At 41.0% G+C, this 25595-nt stretch overlaps 1 protein-coding gene across 6 annotated transcripts; it reads right to left on the bottom strand.

Moving 5' to 3' along the window:
* Positions 1-25595, bottom strand: LOC124862689 (putative oxidoreductase GLYR1). Of its 6 annotated transcripts, none has more exons than XM_047356745.1 (16): positions 25474-25595; positions 23370-23406; positions 23212-23291; positions 22976-23114; positions 22054-22164; positions 20687-20770; positions 17669-17722; positions 15907-15957; positions 15753-15826; positions 15506-15605; positions 7606-7716; positions 5731-5832; positions 5463-5625; positions 4143-4322; positions 3807-3931; positions 1-2494 (listed from the first exon to the last, which is right to left on the bottom strand). In XM_047356745.1, exons 1-16 carry the CDS (start codon positions 25509-25511, stop codon positions 2420-2422), a joined length of 1524 nt encoding a protein of 507 aa, XP_047212701.1. In that variant the 5' UTR covers positions 25512-25595; the 3' UTR covers positions 1-2419. The 6 variants fall into 6 exon arrangements, with proteins under 6 accessions (XP_047212701.1, XP_047212704.1, XP_047212707.1 ...); XM_047356748.1 differs by lacking the exon at positions 25474-25595 and adding an exon at positions 24523-24739 and having other exon boundaries at positions 23212-23287; XM_047356751.1 differs by lacking the exon at positions 25474-25595 and adding an exon at positions 24523-24734.

The following is a 25595-nucleotide window of genomic DNA, read 5'->3' as shown; positions in this document are numbered from 1 at the left end:
TCAGTAATCAGGAGAGGATTTATTAAACAGCACAAAATTCTTGGTATTTCTACATGTACACAAACTCATAAATATTCCCCCAAACCAAAGTTGCATCCTCTCTCTATTGATGGGATCCAAATCCTTATCCGTATGATTTCAATGCAATAAGCCAGACTGTATGAGCCACATATTTATAAACCATTTACAGTTGAACAAAACCATCTACTGTATCAAGAAATAGATGTTAGTCATTCCACAGAGTCCAAACAAATGTAGTTGTCAGTAATTCTGGTTATTGTAAATACAAAAGGAACCCTATGTAGTTTCATGTGCTATTTACAACTGTCTTCTAAAAACAGGTTCTCACCCTCATAGGTGTCTGGAAAAACTAAAGAAAAAAGATCTTTATCATAGCAAACAGGAAGTTTTTCAAAATAAAACACTTGAGTCCTCATACATAACTTAAGAGTTTAATTAAAAAAACAAATCCTTTCTACTTTCAACTGATGAAAATGTAGAAAAACAAAAACACTGGGGTCTTCTGGTTGTCATCTGTCCAATCAGGGTGCTGATTCTTCAGGTCATTGCATACAATCTACCAGACATGCAGCATGTTCACAAAACAAATCCCCATTGTTAACATCTGTCTTTTATTTTCGCATCAATAAATTTGCCATTTGGTTGTCTTTAGTTTTCTTCTGAGGATCAGAAGCTGTTTGTTATGTAGCTACAGCACCCTCCACATGTTTAGGCACCCCTGCTACAGAAGTCTTAAATTAATTAGCAGCAGCATCTCCCACTTGGAGTAACAGATTTTTTTCCCTTTTTAATCATCTGAAAATTTAGTCCAGTATATATTTTAATGCCTTACTTGAATGCTATATTATCTTTTCTATTCCATATTGAAGAGTGACTAAAAGAAATAAGAATTTCATGACAAAAAGCTAAATAGATACTAGAAACTTTGATACTTTAATAAAAGTTTATAATTAAAAATACATTTCTGATTTATATATTTCTGATTTGTGTTATTAGGATTGTTATGGGTGACAATTGTAGCACCTGTGATTTTGTAAAAACAATTAAAATGAATCAAAACGTGAATCTTTCTACTGCTGCTGTAATAAAAGGTGTCGGTAAACTGTGGAAAGTGCTGTGCTTAAAAGCTGAAGACCTGTGTCCGCAGATCAACAAGTCCTATAAAAAAAGTATTAAAAAGAAGAAAGGTATTTTGATGTGGAAAATGAAGTTGACAGAACTTAACAAGCTGTATAATTAACATGCTCTCCAGTAATATCAGATGGAAGTGCTGTTTTTCTCTTAGCAAACAACTGAAGCATGAAGCAGAGTCCATCTGACAACATCATGGCTCTGTGTTTACTTTACTTGTTAGTTGAAGCAAAGGAGGAAACCATCAGAAACAGAGCTGTTCAACATGCCATTCTGGACCCCGAGTTGAATCATGTAACAGTTTATATTCCACCAAAAATCAGCTTAAGATTTAAATAAAGATTTGATTATCGGTTGTTAAATCCCACCTAAACCTTTCAGTTACTTGACTTAATATTCTTCCACGGCTTTTATAAACTCCCAACCAATAATAAACATTTCAAAATACAAATAAAAAACCGGATTTGCCTTCTTTAAGAGGAGTAACTGAACTCAAAAAAGATGAAGATACGAGAACTTTCCCCAAACCCAAAAACCCAATGATTTAATAAGCGGAACTCAGGTTCTGGTGAAACTAGCTTTTACTGGAGTTTAAGGCCTCAACGTATTTGTTGATCGGTCCTTAGAGATTACACCCTCTGATGTAAGAAACAAGGATTCAGTTTACCACAGGAAGAAGTCATGACCATGCTGCACAAGACAACCTACAGAGGAACATAAATAAATACATCTATACTTGAAATACTTGAAGGGTTTCAATATTAAGGCAATGCAGTGGCATGTTCTTGGTGGTTCTGTTAGGGATCTTGAGAGTTAAAGAAAAAAAAAAAAAGCAAAGATTACACTTAAAATACTCACTTGAGCAAAAAAGGTTTAACTTTATGTGTGCACAAAACATGACAGCAACGCTTCTAGCCACACAGTGGGGCTGGACCCCAAGATCTCTCCAGACACTGTATTTTGTTGACCATTTTTCAAAAAGATGAAACCAGGACTGCTGCTGCAGCATAGTAGTACAACCTCATTTTGGAGCTTTCTTACAATGTTTGTCCTTCCCAGTACAGTCAGTGCAATGCTCCAGATTGCCTTTAAAAACAAAAAAAGCAAAAATCCCAGACTTGGGGTAGCATGGGGCAAACAATGTGACTGGCACTAGGGCAAAATGAAATAAAACCACTAGAATTTCAAATAAAAACTCATTAGATGACAAAGAAGAGATAAATGATTAAAGACTGCGTGGTCCAGAGGATAAGTCACCTCTCTCTCTCTAGTGAATGTAGGCTCTGTAGACTGCAGAAATATCATTGTCTGACTGGTCCAGTGCTTTAGCCCTCTTGTAAACCTGCAAGTGGAACAGTGAAAAGGAGATGCACATGACTAGAACCAATTCATCCCAACAGACAAAACCAAATTAAAAGAAGTACCACTAGTTTAGAGAAGCAAATACTTTCATATCGGTGCATCTGTATAAATTAGAATATTAATGCAAAGTTTATTCTAGTGTATATTACACTTCATCTATCATATCTCTATTTTAAGAGAAAACCTTCTTTAATGCCTTGTTATTTTTTTCTTTATCCTACTGTGGTGTATGGTAGCCCAGAGCGAACACCCTCAATTTTGTTGTACCCCCCCCAGCACAATGACAATAAAGACTATTCTATTCAATTTACTACTTCAATAAATAGAGTAAAATATCATTGAAAAACTGAAACTCAGATTCATTCCCCACTGAGTGACATATTACAAGTGTTTAGTTCTGTTCATAAGGATGATTCTGGCTTACAGCTAATAAAATCCAAATCTAATTTTTCAGAAAATTAGAATAATATATCAGAGCAATAATAGGATTTTTCATTTAAAGGTATGAAAGCCTGTCCAGGTATTGTACAGCATCTGCACCAAAGTGCTTGGTTAGGACTCCTTTTGCATGAATTCCTGCATCAATGCATCGTGGCATGGAGGTGATCAGTCTGGGGTTCTGCTGAGGGCCTTCAGGTCATCTGAATAGTTGGGTTCTGGTCATGCCAAATTGCTAATTGAACCAGGTTTTGGTACCTTTGATAGTGTGGCCCGGTACCAAGTCCTGCTGGAAAATGAAACCAGCATCTCTATATAAAGGTTGTCATAAGAAGGAAACATGAGGTGCTCTAAAATGTCCTGATAGATGGCTGTGTTGATTGTGGACTTGATAAAACCCAGTGGACCAGAACCAACAGATGACATGGCCCCCAAATCATCACTGACTGTGGAAACTTTACTCTGGACTTGAAAAAACGTGGATTCTGTTCCTCTCCACTCTTCCTCCAGACTCGGGGACCTTGATTTCCAAATGAAATAAAAGCTATACTTTCATCTAAAAGGGACTTTGGACCACTGAGCAACAGTCCAGTTCTGTTTCTCCTCAGACCAGATAGAACACTTCTGATATACTGTGTGTTCTTGTGTAATATGTATATTTTCTGATATGTAATATTCATATTAGGGGATTTCATTTCAGCCTTAATTATCACAATAACCTGACCTGCTCTGCTGAAACATATCACTGTGTGGAATGAATCTATACACATTATAAATGTCACTTTTTGAAGTGAATTAGTGAAATAAATTGACTCCCACTTTAAGGAGCACATATAAAACAAACCCAGCAGTACCTCATTGGCTGCTGCAGCCATTGGAGTTGGATGGTTGGCCATGTCGCCCATAGAGATGGCTAGCCTCAGGTCCTTCTGAATGTGTTTCAAATAGTAGTCTGGTTTAAAGTTGCCTTGCAAAATATCTAGAAGAAACACACAAAAAACAGTTGTGCTGTATCTAACTGAAAATAACATGGTAGTATACCTGCTCTGACATGTTGGAGGTCATGCAAGTTTTTTTCAGCAGAGCTTAGACTAAAAACAACAAAAAAGCATTAAAGCTGTGAAGCAGTCCAGAACCAAAATCTATATCAGCCAGCATAGAAAGACACTTCAGAATCTTCAGAAACTTACTCTGACATTTCTGGTCCACAAAGGTGCTCGCCATCTGGCCCTGGCACAAGATGTCAAGGAAGGTCTGCTGTGATTGGCCGGTGGCCTGAGCCAGAGTGAGCCCCTCTGCAATGGTGGCCATGAAGCTGCCCTGGACCATGTTGAGGATTAGCATCATCCTCGCTGCGTTGCCTGCTTCACCTTGAGACACAAAAACACACGGTTTAAACTCACACCAAAGAACAGGAAAACCTGCCGATACGACATTGCACTGGAATATTCTTCCCACCCCTTGGACTTTTTTGCTTTACATTTTTCCACAGTACAACAGCACATTGTATTCTATTGAGATTTTATAAGACAGACCAAATGAATGTAGTGCATAACTGTCAAGCGGAAAGAAAATGCTACAACATTTTCAAGGTTTTTTTTACAGATAAAAACTGAAAAACTGCCTGGCCTGCCTGCGCTTTGACCTAAACCATTCTAGTTTTTCCACCAATAAAAGGATTTTCAGTGTGTCCTTTTCCTCTTGGCTTACAAACCTGCATCCACACGTCAGCATAGCTTCCAGAGACATACTAGCTTGTGGGTTCTTCCGTTAGCTGCTAACGCAAACCACCACCTTGTAAACTGCATATCTTGCTGTGTTCGCTAAGCTATGGCACCACACACTGATTTCCTGTAATTAGCTGGATACATACATACATATATACATACCTATAAAAACGGATCAACTCTTGTTCTTTATTTAGCCTTAGTGCTAATTTGTCCTCATCCGGTCTTTCATTTAGCACACCTTTGTTTTGACAAACACACACACACTGATGCTGGGCTGTGATATTACTGCACAGAGTTGATTTTTCTTCTTTGCTTTGTGGTTTAGCTGGAAGCTGCCAGCCTAGTTAAAGACTGAAGTATTCTGTTAATACATACTTTTATTTGGAGAGAATTTCTTTGTGTTTATTCTGTGAATGTTTCTAATGCTTGCCGTTTGGAAACAACTGTGTGTGAATTCCCTCCCTTTATTGTTCTATAATACCACACCTCACTAGGCAGATATCCATAAAACAATAACTGACAGAGACTGAGAGCTGTTTGGCTATTAATTCCTGATAATCAGGTGGTGCCTGGCTTTTTGTTTTGGTCTCATCTACTCAGATCACGTTTCACGTTTGCTACATGACTTGTGGCAAACAGGAGTACTTATGACTTCTTTCAACAATGGCTTTCTTTCTCGCCACTCTAAAAGGCTAGATTTGCGGTGTGCATGGCCTGTAGTTGTTCAGTCAACCGATTTTCCTACCGATGTGACCACCCACATCAGTGTAGCCTACGTACCAAGGAAGAATGAGGTCTTGCCCATGGCCTGAAAGCAGCTGCTGCAGTCCTCATAGACCGTTCTATCACCAGCTGCCAGGATAACCAGCATCCCGTCGTTGGAGAGCTGCTGGCTTCCTGCCACTGGAGCCTCCAGGAACCGGCCACCCCGTGATGTGATCACCTAAAATTCAAACATACAAAACTGAGAACATATACTTCTCCAGATAATGAGTGCCTATAACATTCCATATGTAAAGTATAAAGCTACAGTCTGGTTAACTGTTACCTGTGAGAGTTCTGTGATGGTTTCTGGATCTACAGTGGACATCTCTATATAGCACTTGCCTGGCCTGATTCCCTGGAGCACTCCACTGGGTCCCAACACCAACTGCAAACAATCAGGCAAGTTATACAGGTCCTTCTCAAAATATTAGCATATTGTGATAAAGTTCATTATTTTCCATAATGTAATGATGAAAATTTAACATTCATATATTTTAGATTCATTGCACACTAACTGAAATATTTTAGGTCTTTTATTGTCTTAATACGGATGATTTTGGCATACAGCTCATGAAAACCCAAAATTCCTATCTCACAATATTAGCATATTTCATCCGACCAATAAAAGAAAAGTGTGTTTAATACAAAAAACGTCAACCTTCAAATAATCATGTACAGTTATGCACTCAATACTTGGTCGGGAATCCTTTGGCAGAAATGACTGCTTCAATGCGGCGTGGCATGGAGGCAATCAGCCTGTGGCACTGCTGAGGTCTTATGGAGGCCCAGGATGCTTCGATAGCGGCCTTTAGCTCATCCAGAGTGTTGGGTCTTGAGTCTCTCAACGTTCTCTTCACAATATCCCACAGATTCTCTATGGGGTTCAGGTCAGGAGAGTTGGCAGGCCAATTGAGCACAGTGATACCATGGTCAGTAAACCATTTACCAGTGGTTTTGGCACTGTGAGCAGGTGCCAGGTTGTGCTGAAAAATGAAATCTTCATCTCCATAAAGCTTTTCAGCAGATGGAAGCATGAAGTGCTCCAAAATCTCCTGATAGCTAGCTGCATTGACCCTGCCCTTGATAAAACACAGTGGACCAACACCAGCAGCTGACACGGCACCCCAGACCATCACTGACTGTGGGTACTTGACACTGAACTTCTGGCATTTTGGCATTTCCTTCTCCCCAGTCTTCCTCCAGACTCTGGCACCTTGATTTCCGAATGACATGCAGAATTTGCTTTCATCCGAAAAAAGTACTTTGGACCACTGAGCAACAGTCCAGTGCTGCTTCTCTGTAGCCCAGGTCAGGCGCTTCTGCCGCTGTTTCTGGTTCAAAAGTGGCTTGACCTGGGGAATGCGGCACCTGTAGCCCATTTCCTGCACACACCTGTGCACGGTGGCTCTGGATGTTTCTACTCCAGACTCAGTCCACTGCTTCCGCAGGTCCCCCAAGGTCTGGAATCGGCCCTTCTCCACAATCTTCCTCAGGGTCCGGTCACCTCTTCTCGTTGTGCAGCGTTTTCTGCCACACTTTTTCCTTCCCACAGAGGTGCCTTGATACAGCACTCTGAGAACAGCCTATTCGTTCAGAAATGTCTTTCTGTGTCTTACCCTCTTGCTTGAGGGTGTCAATAGTGGCCTTCTGGACAGCAGTCAGGTCGGCAGTCTTACCCATGATTGGGGTTTTGAGTGATGAACCAGGCTGGGAGTTTTAAAGGCCTCAGGAATCTTTTGCAGGTGTTTAGAGTTAACTCGTTGATTCAGATGATTAGGTTCATAGCTCGTTTAGAGACCCTTTTAATGATATGCTAATTTTGTGAGATAGGAATTTTGGGTTTTCATGAGCTGTATGCCAAAATCATCCGTATTAAGACAATAAAAGACCTAAAATATTTCAGTTAGTGTGCAATGAATCTAAAATATATGAATGTTAAATTTTCATCATGACATTATGGAAAATAATGAACTTTATCACAATATGCTAATATTTTTAGAAGGACCTGTACAGACTCTAACATGCTGAGAATATCTTTCTGAAAGCAGTTGCTGGAAAAGCAGGATATTAAAGAGTTAATCAGCAAACGAGTTAACTGATGAACTGCACGTACAGTAGATAATATGAGCCTTTCTGCAGTCGTTGAGAAGATACTTACATCCCTGGCAGCCTTGGGGTCTGAGACACATGAGAAAGTAATGTCACACATGGAGGCCACCTCTGCAGGAGTCCGGCCTAACCTGGCTCCTTCCTGGATGAACAGGTCACACTAAAACACAGCAGAGAGTGGCGATCAACCCCTCTGACGTCTTTCTATTATCTAACACTGCACTCCCAGTTTCATGAAAGGTGTTACAGTAGATTTATGTAAAGCATCATGAGCCACTGCGTGTATCTGTATGTCGTTGTCTGACATTAAATAAGACTAAACTTTCCTGTTTTAGGTTGGTTAGAATTACCAATATTCCTGTTTGCTAAATTCCTGAATAAAGAGAGAGAGAATGTTTGCTTCAAAGTCAGACGTTTAGATACATCTCCTCACTATTTTGTAGAATTGCCTTTAAACTGTATGATACACTCACTGGTGTGTCTCCATTTAAGTTAAAAAATGTGAACTGACCAATCAGAAGCTTACAATGCCGTGACATCATCATCTTTGCTGTTAATGTATGCAAAGTTCTGACTTTGAAGAAAGTGTTAACAAGGTTCTTTGTCTCATTGTTGTGGCATTGAACAGAACAAATGTTGGTGATCCTACCTGAGCTAAAACAGGAACACTTCAGTGTCAGACTGGGTGGTTTTCATACAATATGTTCGTGTGTGGTCTCAACCGGAGTTTCTCCGTGAATCTCTGTTAAAACAGCAAAACCCTTCTACACTGAATAACAAACAAACTAATTATTCCAATCACGGCGATCTCAAGACCACTTGATTAACTTGGCGTAGTTGACGAGCCCCTCACCCACAATATACACATACTGGTAGCTTGATCTGAATGTATTCTGTGTGAAAGAAGCAAGGTAGAATGATGGTGGGTGTTAATCTGATTAGTGTGAGCAGCTCTGCACTCTGCTCAATCAGTAGGGCCAAGTAAGCACATCCCGGCACAGGTTGGGTTGACCCTGACTGGCTAACGTGTGAATGACCAAGAGCTGTTCATAGGGGAGCTCATCTTTGCAGCCACACTGCTGTATCACTGTCCCAGTTCAAACCAGATGTTTGAATGTGGTATGGCTTATTTCCAAAAAGTAGAGCGGTCATTCTGAAACTATGGGTCGATGACATTACCACCCCATCATACCATTGAGAGGCACACGAATGAACAGCCTACACACGGCCAAATGGGAATGTCGCAGGACTCTGACTCATTTGGGGATGACACAATAAACAACAAGCGGAGCTGAAAATCTATTTGGCCTTATAAATGATTAAACATGGCCTAAAATGGAGAACTGTCGGTGGAGCAAAGACCATGGGAGGAAAACTCAAAGGGCTGCAGACACTAATTAAGGAGGTTTCACTAAATGCACAGTGGACACACTGTGTCATACACAGAGAAGCACTAGCAGCACCACAGATTAGCCCTGCACCTAATAATGTTTTTGACAATATTATTTTGTGGTCAATCTTATCAAAACGAGACACTTGAAAGAAAAACTGTTGTCTGCACTTCGTGAGGAGATGCGAACGCAACACGCAGCTGTGTTGTTTTACAGTGTCTCAGCAGCTCTGGCAAAGTAAAGTCTTAATGAGGGAGTTGGAGCTCCAGTAGGAGGATTGCGAAAGATTCTCGCCTATCATTAAAATCTCCCCTCAGATTCTCGTGGGTTTGTTGTGGAGTGATTTGCCACATGTCCCTTGATGAGCTTTATTATACAACAAGGCCTAATTTTAGGTTGTAGTGTTATCGCGAGAGTCTGGGGGAGGCGGGAGGAGGGAACGGGGGATTTGGCGATGCTGTTTTTTTGGGTTGAACCGTGGAGACGGCGGGTTGGTGACAATAAACCTGGCTAAATTATAAACACGGTGTTTATGAGTTTTCATGGTAGCAGAGGACGGTTACCAATTAAAGAGTACCAACGAAGTTTGACGAGGCCAGGCCATACGACTGCTGGAAAAATGAAGTTAGTATTTGAGGCTTGTTATGAACTTGGACCCAAAAAAAACAGGCATTAGCAGTGGCGCTGGGGCTCGAAGGGAGAGCCAGAAAGACTGCTTTGGAAATATCTGCAGAAAATCTGAACAAAGATAACGGTATGGAAACCTTGCTTACTAAATTTGATGAGGTATTCTAAGAGAAGAAAAAGACCGCGCTTATGAGGCATACTCCTATTTTGACTCGATATCCAAAGATAACAATGTCAATGGCGGACTACATAATAGACTTTGAACAACGATACAACCGTATGAAGAAGTACAATATGACCCTGCCTGACGCTGTGCTGGCGTTTAAACTCCTGGACACGGCATGTCTCGAGGAGAAGAATAGGCAGCTTGCTCTCACAGCATGCACAGATTTGACTTTTTCGTCTATGAAGTCTGGATTAAAGCGGAGTTTGGGAGGAAAAACCAGCGCACCAAGCATCGGCAGCGAGACACAAGATGCCATTTTATTTACAGCGCAAAGACCACCAGGAAAATTCAGGCGGAGCAGTCGCCCGTCACAGAGCGGACAGCGGCAGCCACAGCAAGGTACAAATCCACTTGACAAATATGGTAAACGAACAAAATGCGCCATTTGTCAGAGCACGTACCACTGGACTAAAGACTGTCCTCATCGGAGAAATGAAGTGAAGCTGACAGAAGATGTAGAGGAATGTAACATTACGTTGTTTACTAAAGTAATGACGGACTCTAAGATCTTTCTGACTGACTCACTTGGATCAGCTATCATTGACACAGCCTGCACACGTACCGTTTGTGGTGAAAAGTGACTGGATAGTTACATTAAAGACCTGAGTCTCTAAAGAGAGCTGGAACTGTTTTAGATATGGAGAATGACAGAGTTGTCATGTTCAAACAAAGCATTCCTCTTGAGTTCACTAGTTCAGGACACTATTGTGAGGACATCAGAGATGAAACTACAAAAATGAGTAGAAATGAAAGTGAAGTCCTTGTCGTCACAGCAGGGAAGTCTATAAAAGAGAAGCAAAAAGTTCTCCTGAAGCTGCACCAGCAGTTTGGCCACGCCTCCGCAGATCGTCTGCAGAGGCTCATTCACAGCTCTGGAAATACTGACAAAGACTGTTCAGTCATTTTATAGAAGATTATTCAGGACTGTGAGATATGTCAGAGATACAGCAGGACCAAGCCCAGGCCTGCTGTTGGTTTGCCCTTAGCCTCAGAATACAATGAGACGGTGGCAATGGATTTACATGAGTTGGAACCAGGCGTATGGTATCTGCACATCATCGAACAGTTCACACGCTTCAGCGCTGGAAACATTGTGAGGAGCAAGAAACCCTCCGAAATCATCCAGTTATGGATAAGTGTACACAGTGCTCCCAAACGGATCTACACAGATGAGGAAATGAATGACATGGAAGAAAACTTTTAACATTGAGACAAAGACTACAGCGGGATACAGTCCCTGGAGCAATGGACTGCTTGAGAGACACAACATGACACTGACTGAGATCCTCCTGAAGGTGAAAAGGGAAAATGGGTGTGGTTGGCAAACTGCTCTAGACTGGACTCTTATGGTGTTTGGTCACAGTCCTAATTTCCCTTCTGTTTTGACTGATAAACTACGTGTTCTAGAGGGTACTTCTATGAGTACTAGAGTAGGACAGCACTTAGCAGCACTACATGCTTCCAGGAGAGCCTTCACAGAGATGGAATGCTCAGAAACAATAGGAAGAGCATAGCGCCAGCAGCTAAGGCCTACAGATGAAAAGTATGAGACATGTGACAAAGTGTACTACAAGCGAGCAGATAGTACAGAATGGAAGGGCTCTGGTGTAGTTATTGGTCAGGATGGAGCTGTAGTGTTCATAAGACATGGTGGGATTCTTGTCTGAGTACATCAGTCCAGGCTAAATAAAGTGAATGTACAAAGGGAGGATAAACCACTACTGCCCAGACTGAAAATGATAGAGAAACTGAAGGCATGGTTCATACTGATGTGTCGGAGAGTTCAGATGATGAAATGAGTGTTAATAGAGAAGAATAAATCACATGTAGATGATTTTCTTTGGGCAGGTTCAGACCACTTTGTAACTAATGTACAGGTCCTTCTCAAAATATTAGCATATTGTGATAAAGTTCATTATTTTCCATAATGCAATGATGAAAATGTAACATTCATATATTTTAGATTCATTGAACACTAACTGAAATATTTCAGGTCTTTTATTGTCTTAATACGGACGATTTTGGCATACAGCTCATGAAAACCCAAAATTCCTATCTCACAAAATTAGCATATCATTAAAAGGGTCTCTAAACGAGCTATGAACCTAATCATCTGAATCAACGAGTTAACTCTAAACACCTGCAAAAGATTCCTGAGGCCTTTAAAACTCCCAGCCTGGTTCATCACTCAAAACCCCAATCATGGGTAAGACTGCCGACCTGACTGCTGTCCAGAAGGCCACTATTGACACCCTCAAGCAAGAGGGTAAGACACAGAAAGACATTTCTGAACGAATAGGCTGTTCCCAGAGTGCTGTATCAAGGCACCTCAGTGGGAAGTCTGTGGGAAGGAAAAAGTGTGGCAGAAAACGCTGCACAACGAGAAGAGGTGACCGGACCCTGAGGAAGATTGTGGAGAAGGGCCGATTCCAGACCTTGGGGGACCTGCGGAAGCAGTGGACTGAGTCTGGGGTAGAAACATTCAGAGCCACCGTGCACAGGCGTGTGCAGGAAATGGGCTACAGGTGCCGCATTCCCCAGGTCAAGCCACTTTTGAACCAGAAACAGCGGCAGAAGCGCCTGACCTGGGCTACAGAGAAGCAGCACTGGACTGTTGCTCAGTGGTCCAAAGTACTTTTTTCGGATGAAAGCAAATTCTGCATGTCATTCGGAAATCAAGGTGCCAGAGTCTGGAGGAAGACTGGGGAGAAGGAAATGCCAAAATGCCAGAAGTCCAGTGTCAAGTCAGTGATGGTCTGGGGTGCCGTGTCAGCTGCTGGTGTTGGTCCACTGTGTTTTATCAAGGGCAGGGTCAATGCAGCTAGCTATCAGGAGATTTTGGAGCACTTCATGCTTCCATCTGCTGAAAAGCTTTATGGAGATGAAGATTTCATTTTTCAGCACGACCTGGCACCTGCTCACAGTGCCAAAACCACTGGTAAATGGTTTACTGACCATGGTATCACTGTGCTCAATTGGCCTGCCAACTCTCCTGACCTGAACCCCATAGAGAATCTGTGGGATATTGTGAAGAGAACGTTGAGAGACTCAAGACCCAACACTCTGGATGAGCTAAAGGCCGCTATCGAAGCATCCTGGGCCTCCATAAGACCTCAGCAGTGCCACAGGCTGATTGCCTCCATGCCACGCCGCATTGAAGCAGTCATTTCTGCCAAAGGATTCCCGACCAAGTATTGAGTGCATAACTGTACATGATTATTTGAAGGTTGACTTTTTTTGTATTAAAAACACTTTTCTTTTATTGGTCGGATGAAATATGCTAATTTTGTGAGATATGAATTTTGGGTTTTCATGAGCTGTATGCCAAAATCATCCGTATTAAGACAATAAAAGACCTGAAATATTTCAGTTAGTGTGCAATGAATCTAAAATATGTGAATGTTACATTTTCATCATGACATTATAGAAAATAATGAACTTTATCATAATATGCTAATATTTTGAGAAGGACCTGTAGTTAAGTCTGCTTTTCATGTGGGACGTGAAGAGCATGAGAGTTTTAGCATGTGGGGATGCACATTGCTACTTTGGGTGATGTGGTGCAGGTGCATCAGCACAGTTACATTGACAACCAGCAAACAGTTCATTTACAGGCATCACGAGCTGTACAGCGAGATATCCCACTAAATGACACAGAGAGAGAACAACTAAGGTCCAAAATAGGTCAGATTTTATGGGTTGCAAAACAGACTAGAGCAGATGTTATGTAGCCTGGCATCCAGCATTAAGAATGCTACTGTTCTGTCCATACATGATGTGAACAAAGTGATTCACAAACTCAAGTTGGAGAACGTCACACTTAAGTTTCAACATTTGGGCAACAGTAATAACTTGGGTTTAGTTATCTTCAGTGATGCTTCACTGGGCAATCTTCCAGATCGAGGTTCCTAATGAAAAAAAAACACAGGAAAATTCTCCCCTCTGTTTGTAAGAAAATCAGACGTGAGGTAAGAAGCACATTAGCTGGAGAAACCCTTGCCATGTCAGATGGTATTGACAATTCAATGTTCTTAGCTACGTGCTACTCTGAGCTCACTACTGGTGCACTAGATCTTAACTCTCTCCCCCTCACTTGTGTTACTGATAACCATTCCCTGTTTGACGCACTGAAGTCGTCAAAACAAGTCACAGAAAAGAGACTAAGATTGGAAATAAGCAGCATTAAAGAAAACAAAATCAAAGAGGTGTGTTGGTCAGAAGCAAAGTCACAACTCGCTGATAGTTTGACTAAGAAAGGTGCTGCCCCCCTTATGCTCCTTAAGGCACCAAATCAGGGTGTATGGACACTGATGCTATGTGCACTGTTTAATATTCATTTGGTTGTAGCTTTGAAAATGCTACGATGTTCTGATAAATTTGTTTTAGTGACTGTTTTTTAGCCAAGGTAAACCTCCTATCTATTGTTCATTTTTATTTAAAGAGAAAGAGGGAGATTGTTAACCTCCTCTGGGAGGAAAGGTGTTATCGCGAGAGTTTGAGGATGGTTTTTATGGTTGAGCTGGGAGACGGCGGGTTGGTGGAAATAAACCTGGCTAAATTATAAACATGGTGTTTATGAGTTTACAGAAGACCTTTAATTTATACATGCTACCACTGTGGAAGATCATCAGGAGATACAGCAATAATTTTCAGTCAGGCTGATGACAGAAATATTAAACTGAAGTTTGAATAATTGGAAATGATCCTCAGAAAGTAAAACTACCCACGGTGGGGAAGAACCTCTATTTTAGTCTAGTTTAAAGCCGGTAATGATTTCAGTCCTACTTATTTAGCAGATCTGGTTTTATCATACAAGCCATCCAGTTCATCTGCTAACATCCAAAGTAAGAACAACAACTACTCTCACTGAGGCTTTATTTTCTACTATTATTCTCTCGCCTGTTGATCAGCCTTCCTGTAGACCTTGGTGCAGCTCAGACGGTTGATGTTTTTAAAACTGCAGACTTATCTTTTGCTATGACTAGAACAGAATACACTTTATTGTCATTGCAGTGTGCAAACATACAGTACAATGAAATGTTTCAGAAGCTCCATGAGAAAGAACACAGTTGATTAAAGAGACAATAAGCAAATAAAAAATAGGACCAAATACAACATAGAAATCCAAACATTCCAACAGTTCAGCAGCAGTTACGATGATGGTGGGGAACAGGGTTAGTGTCGAAAAATATCCAAAAGGTGATGCAGGATGGTTCATACACAGTGCAAACAGAAGGCAGCATAATAATAAGATGGGAGGCAGGTAAACTACTGCAGATACCAGAGTCCCAGGCTACTTCTGAAGGTGGTCTGATGAACAAAACCTGTATTTAGCTCTGTCTGGAGTCAACTGGACCAACAAGTGTTATTGTTCTGTCTTAACAGAGTTATAGTGTTAATAAGGTAATAAACTATCTGTGTACGGCACATAGCAGAAACATGAACTTGTCTGTTCAGAGGCATGAGATAAATACCACTGTGTTTGTGCTAAACATCATGAACGTCATCCTGCTTTGGCTTCCCAGTAACACGCTGATCTGACTCAGTGACCTCTGAGGCTGAGCCCTAACCAGACAGTCTAATTAAGAGGAAGCTAAGCTCTGCATTGGTGGACTCAGCTTCCCTACACTGTAGAGATACTGACGCTGATCAACAATAAATAAACATCTAACATTTCTGTGGCAGCAACTGTTTTATTACAGTACCTTTTCTGCAGTGCGATTCCACACGGTGACAACATGACCCATTTTCAACAGGTTGGAAACGATGCCACTACCCATGAGGCCTAGACCAAGGAAGCCTATCCTGCAGGGTAAAACCCATGAGGGCCACATAAGCCAACGTAAAAATTGATAACATTAACTATGCAGATGAAGTATGTGAGCAGTTTTCAGACAAAGTATTCATTTGGCCTATAATTTGGAAATCCTGCAGTTAAAACGCTACCTGTACCTTTTATCTGTGGGCGTGATGCTGCCATTAATAGCTGTGCTGTCTGCTGCTTGAATAGAAGTTGAACCTGTGACCTGCAAAAGAAAAGCACCTGTCAATATCACAGTAAATAAAATGTAAAGTTAGTTTTTGGTAAATTTACTACTTCCCTTACCTCTTCAATGATTTTCAGCCGCTTGCTAATTGGCTCCATTGATGATGCTGGCTGTGTGGAAAAATGCTAAAGATGAGGCGACCAGTAAACACAGGACAAATGTTCATTCAGAACTGAGTTAGTCATCAAAGGTAAACCTGCTCAGCTCACAGTGGATTCATGGTCTAAAATGGAAAACGTCCAGCCACTCTTTATAATTCAATGGTTAAATGAATAAATTCTCTGCTCTATAACACATTAACATCAAGCAGATCAAACGTCATGTGAACACCACACATTTAACAAGTTTACTGTCCCAAACACCAGCAGCGGTATATGGAAAACCCCATTCACATCCAGGGCAATCATTTGAGGTCAACAGATGGGACAGCCTGATCACGTCATACATGTTTGACCTGATGAGGCCTGTGCAAAGTTGGTTCACTTCACTGAGGTTTTCAGGCAACATCATTCTATTTTATTTAACTGATCACAGAGTAGCACATAAACCTTTAAAGTGTGGCGTGCATTTCTATTCAGCCGCCTTTACTCTTGATACCCCTAAATAAAATCTAGTGCAACCAAATGCCTTTAGAAGACACCTAACTAGTAGACATAATTGTTTAATTACGTATTATTAGTCATGTCATTTAATCTGAGTATAAATGCAGCTATTATGATTACATTAATGAATAAGCAGCATCATGAAGACCAAGGATCATCACAGAAATGTCAGGGAGAAAGGTGTGAAGAGGTTAAAAGCAGTTTCTAGTTTCAGTTTGTTACCAGGAACGTGGTCAGTACCGGGCCGAGGAGCTATTGGTACCTGGCTGGGAACTGAAAAATAAATGTGTTGTAATCTCTGGGGTATTAATGATGAGATCATGTAAGTGGATTTATTTTTGAAAACCTAGAAGCACCCATGTTTTCGATGAACTTGACAAGTAGAAAGATACACAGTCTAAATCAAATGGCTGATGGGACATCTAATTCAGGAGTAGGGGTGGCTGTGGCTCTGGTGGTAAGAGTTCATCCTGTAACCGCTGGGTTGCCAATTCGAACTCCTGCTTTGTCCATCTCAGTCGCTGTGTCCTTGGGCAAGACACCTGACTTACCTGCCCATGGTGGTCAGAGGGGCCGGTGGCGCCGATTGTATGGCAGCCTCGCTTATGTCAGTCTGCCCAAGGGCAGCTGTGGCTACATTGTGTGCATGAATGGGTGAATGACCGATTGTAGTGTAAAGTGCTTTGGGGTCTTTGGGCCCATTTACCATCTTACCACAGGTGTGTTGGGTCTGAAAGCTGCAGAACAGCAGCCCTTAGAGAACTTTAATTTGAGACCTCTAGTATAAAACAAAGAATATTTCTAATGTAGAATGGACGGTTATTAAGTATCAAGAGGCTAAACCCCCTTCTGCCCCAGCTCTGCTGCAACCCTGCATGAAAAAGTGTGTGTGTGTGTGTGTTCTTGTACTTGATGCCGAGTGAGAAACATTTTTCATTTTTTACCAGCAAAGTGAGGATATTTTTGGAAAGTGAGGACATTTCCCCGGACCTCACTTTTTAAATGCTGTTCTTGGGTTAGGTTTGAGACTGAGGTGTAAATTGAGTTTAGGTTGGAGTAGTGGTAATGGTTAGGGTAAGGAACAGGGTTAGATCATTGAAATGAATAAAAAATAATGGAAGTCAATAAAAAGTCAAACATAATAAAACATATGTGTGTGTGTGTGTGTGTCCGCGCACGCGCAAATGTTACAATGATGAGAAACTTTGTTTCTTCTCACCTTTTCGGACTGGCTAAGCAGGAAGTGATGAAAATGTGGGTCGTCCTTGACAGGCTGTAAGGCAAACAGAGCTCAGTGGAAAAATGTTCTGTATGAACACAGAAAATACTGAGCAGAGGGAAAACATTCCAAATTTGTCACAAGTATTCTCTATTTATTCTCCAAAGCATTCAGAAAAGAGGCAAACATGAGCTGAAAGAGTGCAGATGTGTGCAATAACATGGGACCCAGCCATGCAACATTTGTAGCAACACTTTGTACTGTTTAGAACTCCAGTGAACAGTGCAGCTATGGTTACAATTGGACCACTATTATAGTACTCGTACTCGTCGTCTTCCGCTTATCCGGGACCGGGTCGCGGGGCCAGCAGACTCAGCAGAGACGCCCCTCTATCTCAACTGATCTCTCATCCAGCAGCTGGAAGACTGGAGTCAAGCAGCTTTGAGGGCAGGATTTATTAAGACCAGCTGGAGACGTTACAAGACCAACAGTGGTAAAGAACAGAGTCCGACATGTTTATGGATTCAGGGGGGCGGCACGTTGACCCAATTCAACTCTGACTGGCGAACAAGGCAGGCTGCAACAACCTTTGTCCTGATCAGTCCAGAACACTTTGTTATTGTGTCATTGCTGAAGCTCTTTGTTTTTACCGTTTTTATTTTTTAAATTTGATGGATCAAAAACAAAACTAAACACTGGAGCTTGAAACATGGCTCTGAAAACGTTCTGATTGGCTGCTGTTCCCCGTGAGCCCACCTCCAACCGCTGATGAACGCAGCTTTTTCTCTGGTCCAGCAGCGAACCGGGCCAGGGTGGAAACGCAAAGAACTAGCACCAGTTAAGCAATGGAACCAGTTTGGTGGAAAAGGTACACTCTATATTCTCTTGTAATGAAATGTGGTTATATGACACCAATAAACATCTACCAGGTCAGTTAAGTGTTACTGTGGTTTATCAGAGGTTCTAAATCTCTAATATTTTTCTGGCAGGGATCAGAACCAAAAGAAATAGTGCATCTTCATGTTAAATTATATTTTACAACAAAACATAAAAGCTTAACTGGAATAAAAACCTTTTAAAATGTATATTTTGGTTTTGGAGCAATGTAATGAATTTCTCCATTTGTTTTAGGACGAGTCATACTTTCAGATATAATAAATACGCCCGTAAGAAAAAAACTGACATGATTATTTAAAGTTAATCGCTTGATAAATCACAGCTCAAATAATTAGAATATTGTGACAATGTTTAACATGTTTGTCACTCAGAAAGTGAAATTTACAAAGATTCACTGAACATAGTGGGAAATATTTCAAGCCTTTATTTCTTGAAATTTTGATGGTTATGGCTTACAGAGAATGAAAACCCTAAATTCAGTGTCAGAAAATTTGAATATTACATACAACTGGGTCATAATCTGTTCAGTGGGAGGAAAAGCTGCACCAGCAACAGGGATAACCGCAGCCTTGTGAGGATTGTCAAGCAGAATCCATCCAAGAATTTAGAAGGGAGCTTAACTGAGGCTGCAGTCAGCACATCAAGAGCTGCTGCACATAGACCAATACTGCACATGGGCTACAAGCGTCTTATCTGGACTGAGGAGAAACAGAACTGGACCGCTGCTCACTGGTCCAAAGTTCTCTTTTCAGATAAAAGTAAAGTTTGCATTTTATTTTGAAATCAAAGTCCCAGAGTCTGGAGGAAGCGTGGAGAGGAACAGAATCCACGTTTCTTCTAGTCCAGAGTGAAGTTTCCACAGTCAGTGATGATTAGGGGTGCCATGTAATGCTGGTTCTGGTCCACTTGGTTTTCTGAAGTCCACAGTCAACGCAGCCATCTACCAGGACATTTTAGAGCACTTCATGCTTCCTTCTGAGACAGACTGTATGGAGATGCTGGTTTCATTTTCCACCAGGACTTGGTACCGACCCACACTGCCAAAGGCACCACAAGCTGGTTCAAAGACCATGGTGTTACTGTGCTTGACTGGTCAGCAAACTGGCCTGATCAGAACCTCATATCTATGGGGTAATGTAAAGAGGAAGATGAGAAACACTAGAACCAACAATGCAGATGACCTGACGGCTGGTATCAAAGCAAAATTGGACTTCCTGAGCACCTCAGCAGAACCCCAGGCAGATCCCATCCATGCCATGCTGCATTAATGCAGTAATTCATGCAAAAGGAGCCCTAACCAGGTACTCAGTGCATAGAAATGAATATTCCTTTCAGAAGCCTGAAATTTCTGTTTAAAATCTCCTTTTTTATTGGATCTGATGTAATATTCTAATTTTCTATGACACTGAATTTTGAGTTTTCATTATCTGTAGTTGTAAATTGTAAATAGGGGAGGTTTGTAGGTTTAGCAAATGTCAAAAGTTAATAGAATGAACATTTCCAGTTCTGAGGCACTAAAAGAAAAAGCTTTCTGCCACTGTGCTCCACAAGAGGAAATGGTTTCTTTTGTTAAGACTGAGCAGTAATGAGGAAATGGGTGGATTCAGCTATAAACTCTGCAGGATGGTAGCAAACATTTGTCACCACTGAGATAGGCATCATTAATACAAGGAAAATCTTATCAGTTATGACTGTTGCTGAAATGTTTCTATTCTAGGGGTTCACTATTTTATTACACACACACATACACACCAGGGAGCACGGGGCCTAATAGTACTTCAGAGTGGTCATCAATGCTTTTCTAAGAGAGCATTTTGGTTCTCCTTACCTCCACATACTCAACAAATCAAGACTTCTGGCCTGTGTAATTTATTTCTGTGCGAACTGCCCCAAACCTCTGCCGTTCCGGAAGCACTGCTTTAAAAGTCACTGACCATCTCATGAGCACACAAACACCCGACAAACAGCCTCAGCAGTCAAAGGTGAGCACCAAACAGGTCAGAAGGGAAAGGTCTGCAGTCGTTGGTGATTTAAAGCCAAAGTTAGGGTTAAAGTCAGGTAGAAAAACAGCAAGGCAGGGCAGGCTTGATAGCAAGGGGAGGCAGGGAGGGGTTCACCTACACTGCTTTCCCATTTGAATCCTGAACCAGGTCCAGCCCCCAGCCTCTCAATAGCAGACGGCTCAGGGTCAGAATCAGTTAAGTCCTTAAGGAGGAAAAAGACACATGTTCACCTTTAAAAATCAAAGGAAAGGGTGATTTGGTAAAGGTCTATATTTGCTGTAGAGGGGGAACTGCTGTAGGTCCCAGTGTGTGGAGGGAAGGTAAAAATATCCAAAAACCCACTTGAATAACAGAAAACGTATCAGCATTGTTAGCTGACAACAAGAGAAGGACTCTTCAAAACCCTGCTTCAGAAAACTGGTCTACTGTAACCAGGATCTGTACGCATTCACATTAAAATTAGCTACACACACCAGGTAATGGAAATTTGTCTGAGGCCGGAATGCAGACCGGATTCTACAAAATTTAATGTCCTACAATTATTTAAACTACATTTAAGGATTTATTTCATGGTAGCATCACAGTTAAATGATCTATGTCTATGTAAAGACGTACATTTTCAGGGCAATGATTCCTAAGATTCTTATTTATTATCTGAAACTGTTGGAAAATAACCAACTGGATTAATACATGAAAAACAACCAGACAATATACCATCACTGTCTTCTTCTTTTGTTAAAGAGCTTTCTGGTGTTTGAGATAACCTGAACAGAAGCTTTATCATCAACCCATAGTATGGATTCTACTGCATCCATTAACTCTTTACTGTTATTTCACATAGAAAGTACTCCTGGATCAGTGCTTCTGGGTTACTTTGTATGTCCGCCCTGTCTTCTCAAACCCCCAATCGATCGTGGCAGATGGCCGCTCACACTGAGCCTGGTTCTGGTTCTGCTGGAGGTTTCTTCCTGTTAAAAGGGAGTTTTTCCTCTCCACTGTCACTACATGCATGCTCAGTATGAGGGATTGCTGCAAAGTCAACGCCATCTACTGGGTTTCTTTAGATAGAAAAACGTTTGACTAGTATTAAATAATAAACCTAACTTGACGGCAATAATATGAAACAATGATTGAATAGGAATGTATGTGATTGATTTTAAATCTGTCTGTATGATGGATTGAATAGATATTTCTGTATAGAAATTGGATTGTTTTTGTTTTATATATATAAAAAATGAACTTAATTACTCCAGATGAACAAATTAACACATTCTACTTTTACCTAAAAGAATAGTGAAAGGATGATTGTAAAGCATTAAAATGATAATTGGTTTTCTGACGGGTATAAAACAGCACTGGTGGAAAGGGTCACTTCACATCAAAATGTTTTCTTACGGAACAACGAAAACATGTCATGGATGCCAGAATGAGATGTGGGATACCTAAATAATTGTATTACTTTTGATAATACAAGACACCACTGACCTTTTCAGAAGGGTCCTTCAATGCACTGAGGTCCTCATCATCCTCCTCTAGAATTTTCAGTGGCTTGTTGGATGTTTTTTTTGCTTTCGAATCTCCTTTACAATCAGAGTTCTGTAAAAATCACAGTCATTTTAGCTTCCATCCAAACATGTCTAACATGTCGTAGCATGTGTTCAACGTACCAGCAGTGCACTGAAAGCCTCCAGCGAGAGTACGTTTTGGTTAAAAGAAGACCGACAGGTTCAGAACTAAATGTGAAAACCCACCGTAACCTGCTGCAGCTAGCTCAGTTGTCCATGTGACCTGCTAAGTTGACATAGTCCAGTAGAAAAGTGAACAGGCTATGTTCAAAGCTTGTAAAATTTTTTTAGAACCTAATCTTGCTTTAAACTACTCCCCGATGTTCTCCCTGACCTGTCTGCTGTATTCCTTGGTCTTCATGATGCTGTTTGTTCTCTCATGTTCTCTAAAGAACCTCTGAGACCAGAAACAGAACAGCTGCAAATATACTGAGATTCAGTTACAAACAGCTGGACGTCTGAAGGCAGCACTGGATTTCATATGAGGCTTAAACTGAAAGGGGTTTAATACACATGCAGGGCACACTTTTCAGTTGTTCTTAGGAGAATTTTTAATACCATGTATCATTTTCCCTCTAGTGGCTCTAGCACATAAAATTCCAATAAAATACACAGAGGCTTGTGGTTGTCTTGTGAAAATGCTGAAAAGTTAAAGGGGTATGAACCCGTTTTTAATACTTCTTGCATTGTAGGACAGGACTTTTTCATGTCAACACAAAATCCTTTAAAATGATACAAGACAAAGCACCACATTTCCTCTCACGCAGGAAGAGAATATTCAGATTTTCTAGAAGTTATCTCTATTCTACATTGCAGTAACAGTCGAAGCACCCCTCCAGTACCTGTTCTTTCCCTTTTGCTTTCTTTAGGTAGTCTTCCACTGCATCGACTGCCTGCTGGAAGCGCTTTCCTTTATTTATCTTGATCATCTCTTCTTTGTGGGCGTGGTAGGGCTTCAGCTGTTCTACTTTGATCCAGGCGCTGGTCAGAGAGACAGAAGCACAACTCTAAACACATTTGGCAAAAAAACGTAAAGGATGGTGAAAATCACGGCAGATACTTTGTGACTCCTACTTACTGGTCCTCAGTTCCAAAGAATTTCACAAAGTGGCATTTTTTGCCCCTGGGCTTTTTCAGGTCCTTGGGGGGACTTACTATCTGAAACATACAGATTTGGCAGCAAATACTTATTTGTATTGCATTGCTTTAAGTTAATGTAAAGGTGTTGTTCCTTACCTTTCCTGGCCATGGTGGGTAACGGCCCAGCTTGCCCCTGAAATGAGAAGTGACATTCGTTTCAAACATTAAAAAAGAAACTATACCTGCCATCACACAAAATTTTGCATCAGACATTAATACCCTGACTAAACACAATCAGTTTTGAAATGATTGTTTTCTTTAAACTAAAGAAACTGGAAAAGAAATTGTCCTCTGAACCCAACAACTGGTTAGGCCAGGTTCGGCAGTAATAACTGGAACATCAATGGTCAGGGACTCAGCCGAATGGGAGGGTTTTGAGCTTGAACAGTCGGTTTAAATTCATGTCACAGCATCACAATCAGATAGATCCATGTCCAGGCTTTGACTAGGCCACTCCAAAACATTTGGTTTCTTTTGTAGTCATTCAGCATTGTTAAAAAAACAAAAAAACTTTTACTTTTAGCAATTCAATGAAACCTAGACAAATCACAAGCTGAGTTTAGCAATATCTGTTTACTTTATTTTGATCAAGCTTAGGTTTAACCATTAAGCATCTGTGACTTTAAGATGGATCTGATTAAAATTATTCCAGAAAATTTAGAAAAAATTGAAATAGCCCTTTGCTCAACGCACCAAAAGCTAACTTCAAGGTAGCCACGGAACAATTACCACTATCAAAGTATAACGGCTGCAAAATCCCAATATTTTCCTATCAGCTAGAGCTGCACGATATTATGAAAACATGCAATATGTCATAATGATGCTTAATGTTGCAATAATGATATGATTTATGCAGTTCATGTAGTTTTTGTACAATGATGCATATAAAGTACGATGTTATTACTTTAACCATAAATTTGCGATACATTATGCAGCCCCACTCCTACGGTTTAAGGTCCTCAAAACAAGAGGCCAGAGAACAAACCGAGTGACCGGAGTTTTCTCTGGTTATATGAACTATGGAATAACTCAGCGCTGTCCGTCCCCCAACCTGTGCTGCACACTGCTGGTTAGCTAACTGAAAGAAGGCAACAACAATTTCTCCTGACTTCCTCGAAAAATGTATTCAGCTATTTGGAAGTATTTATCCTCATTCAAACAGATAGTAATGACATTTCAACAACACTGTCTAAAGTATAGTAGGCAAGCTACAGGCAGCATTTCTGGAAAGAAGTCAGTTGTATAATACCTGGTGGTGTTTTGTTTGAGCCGTGTTGAGTCAATGAGCACTTGGAGAGTTTAGGAGTTAAATCTAATGTCATGTGTTGTAAGTTTGCTGATCCACAGTTTTAGCGAGGACTGGTGCATCTGTCCCACTAGAAACTAATCTTGTACAAAATGTGTGTGCAGAAGTCTGGTCAAATCTAACTCCTTCCCAAGGCCGTGTCTGAATTAACTGGGGCTTTACTAGTTTGGTTTGTTTTAATACAAGTACAGCTGCTTAACTTTAGTCAACGTCAAGAGGCCGTGGCCTCCTGAAATATGGCTTATCTTTTCAGGTTAACGGTAACAGTTTACTCCGGCGTTTTCTCTCCTGAAAAAAGGAAAAGAGTACAACAGAAGACAATGTTGTCATATTGTCGGTAGCCTGTGATCAACTCTGGTTGGTTGTTTATTGCATTAGCCAAACGAGAGTCGTTTTGTTTCATTTCCTACATGTAATTAGAAGCTAAACGTCACAAAACAGGCGCATGTAAAGAAAACAAGAGCTAGAGCTAAGATTACAACAACACGGAAGGCGAGCAGACGCAGAGCCTAACGATATCCGCCGTAAGCTATGATGCTAGCACAGCTAGCACAACATTTCAACAAGAAGAGAAAATAAAACTCATAATCGACGCTTTACAAAATTCATCACCGGTTCACGATTCTGGAAGACAAAATGCAACTTTATGACCGAAAAAAACCAACTATGCGAGCTTTAAAACCTGTTATAGTAGTTGGTTCGCTGACTGCGAGCTAACTCAACTTGGTTAGCAATTTGTTTGGGTTGAACACCAACTAACCTACTACGCTTCCACTGCAGCGAATTACTTCTGCGTAACACAAACAGGGCCGGGGCTTTAAACTAGCAACTACAACACGTTATGCAGTTTGAACTGAAAACTGAGCGTATAATTGTGTTTAAAGGTCATCTCACCACACTAGATCCCCGATCCTGAGATGCACCGCCGCCATCTTTAAACTTAAATAAAACGTCGCACTGAATGAGAGGAAAAGACGACACACACCCACTGGAAGCCTTCCTCCCTGCGTGTGTGT

The sequence above is a fragment of the Girardinichthys multiradiatus genome, chromosome X (genome assembly GCF_021462225.1).
Source record: "Girardinichthys multiradiatus isolate DD_20200921_A chromosome X, DD_fGirMul_XY1, whole genome shotgun sequence".
Lineage (NCBI taxonomy): Eukaryota > Metazoa > Chordata > Actinopteri > Cyprinodontiformes > Goodeidae > Girardinichthys > Girardinichthys multiradiatus.
The sequence above is the reverse complement of the archived record's forward strand: the minus strand, read 5'-3'. Positions and strand labels throughout refer to the sequence as shown.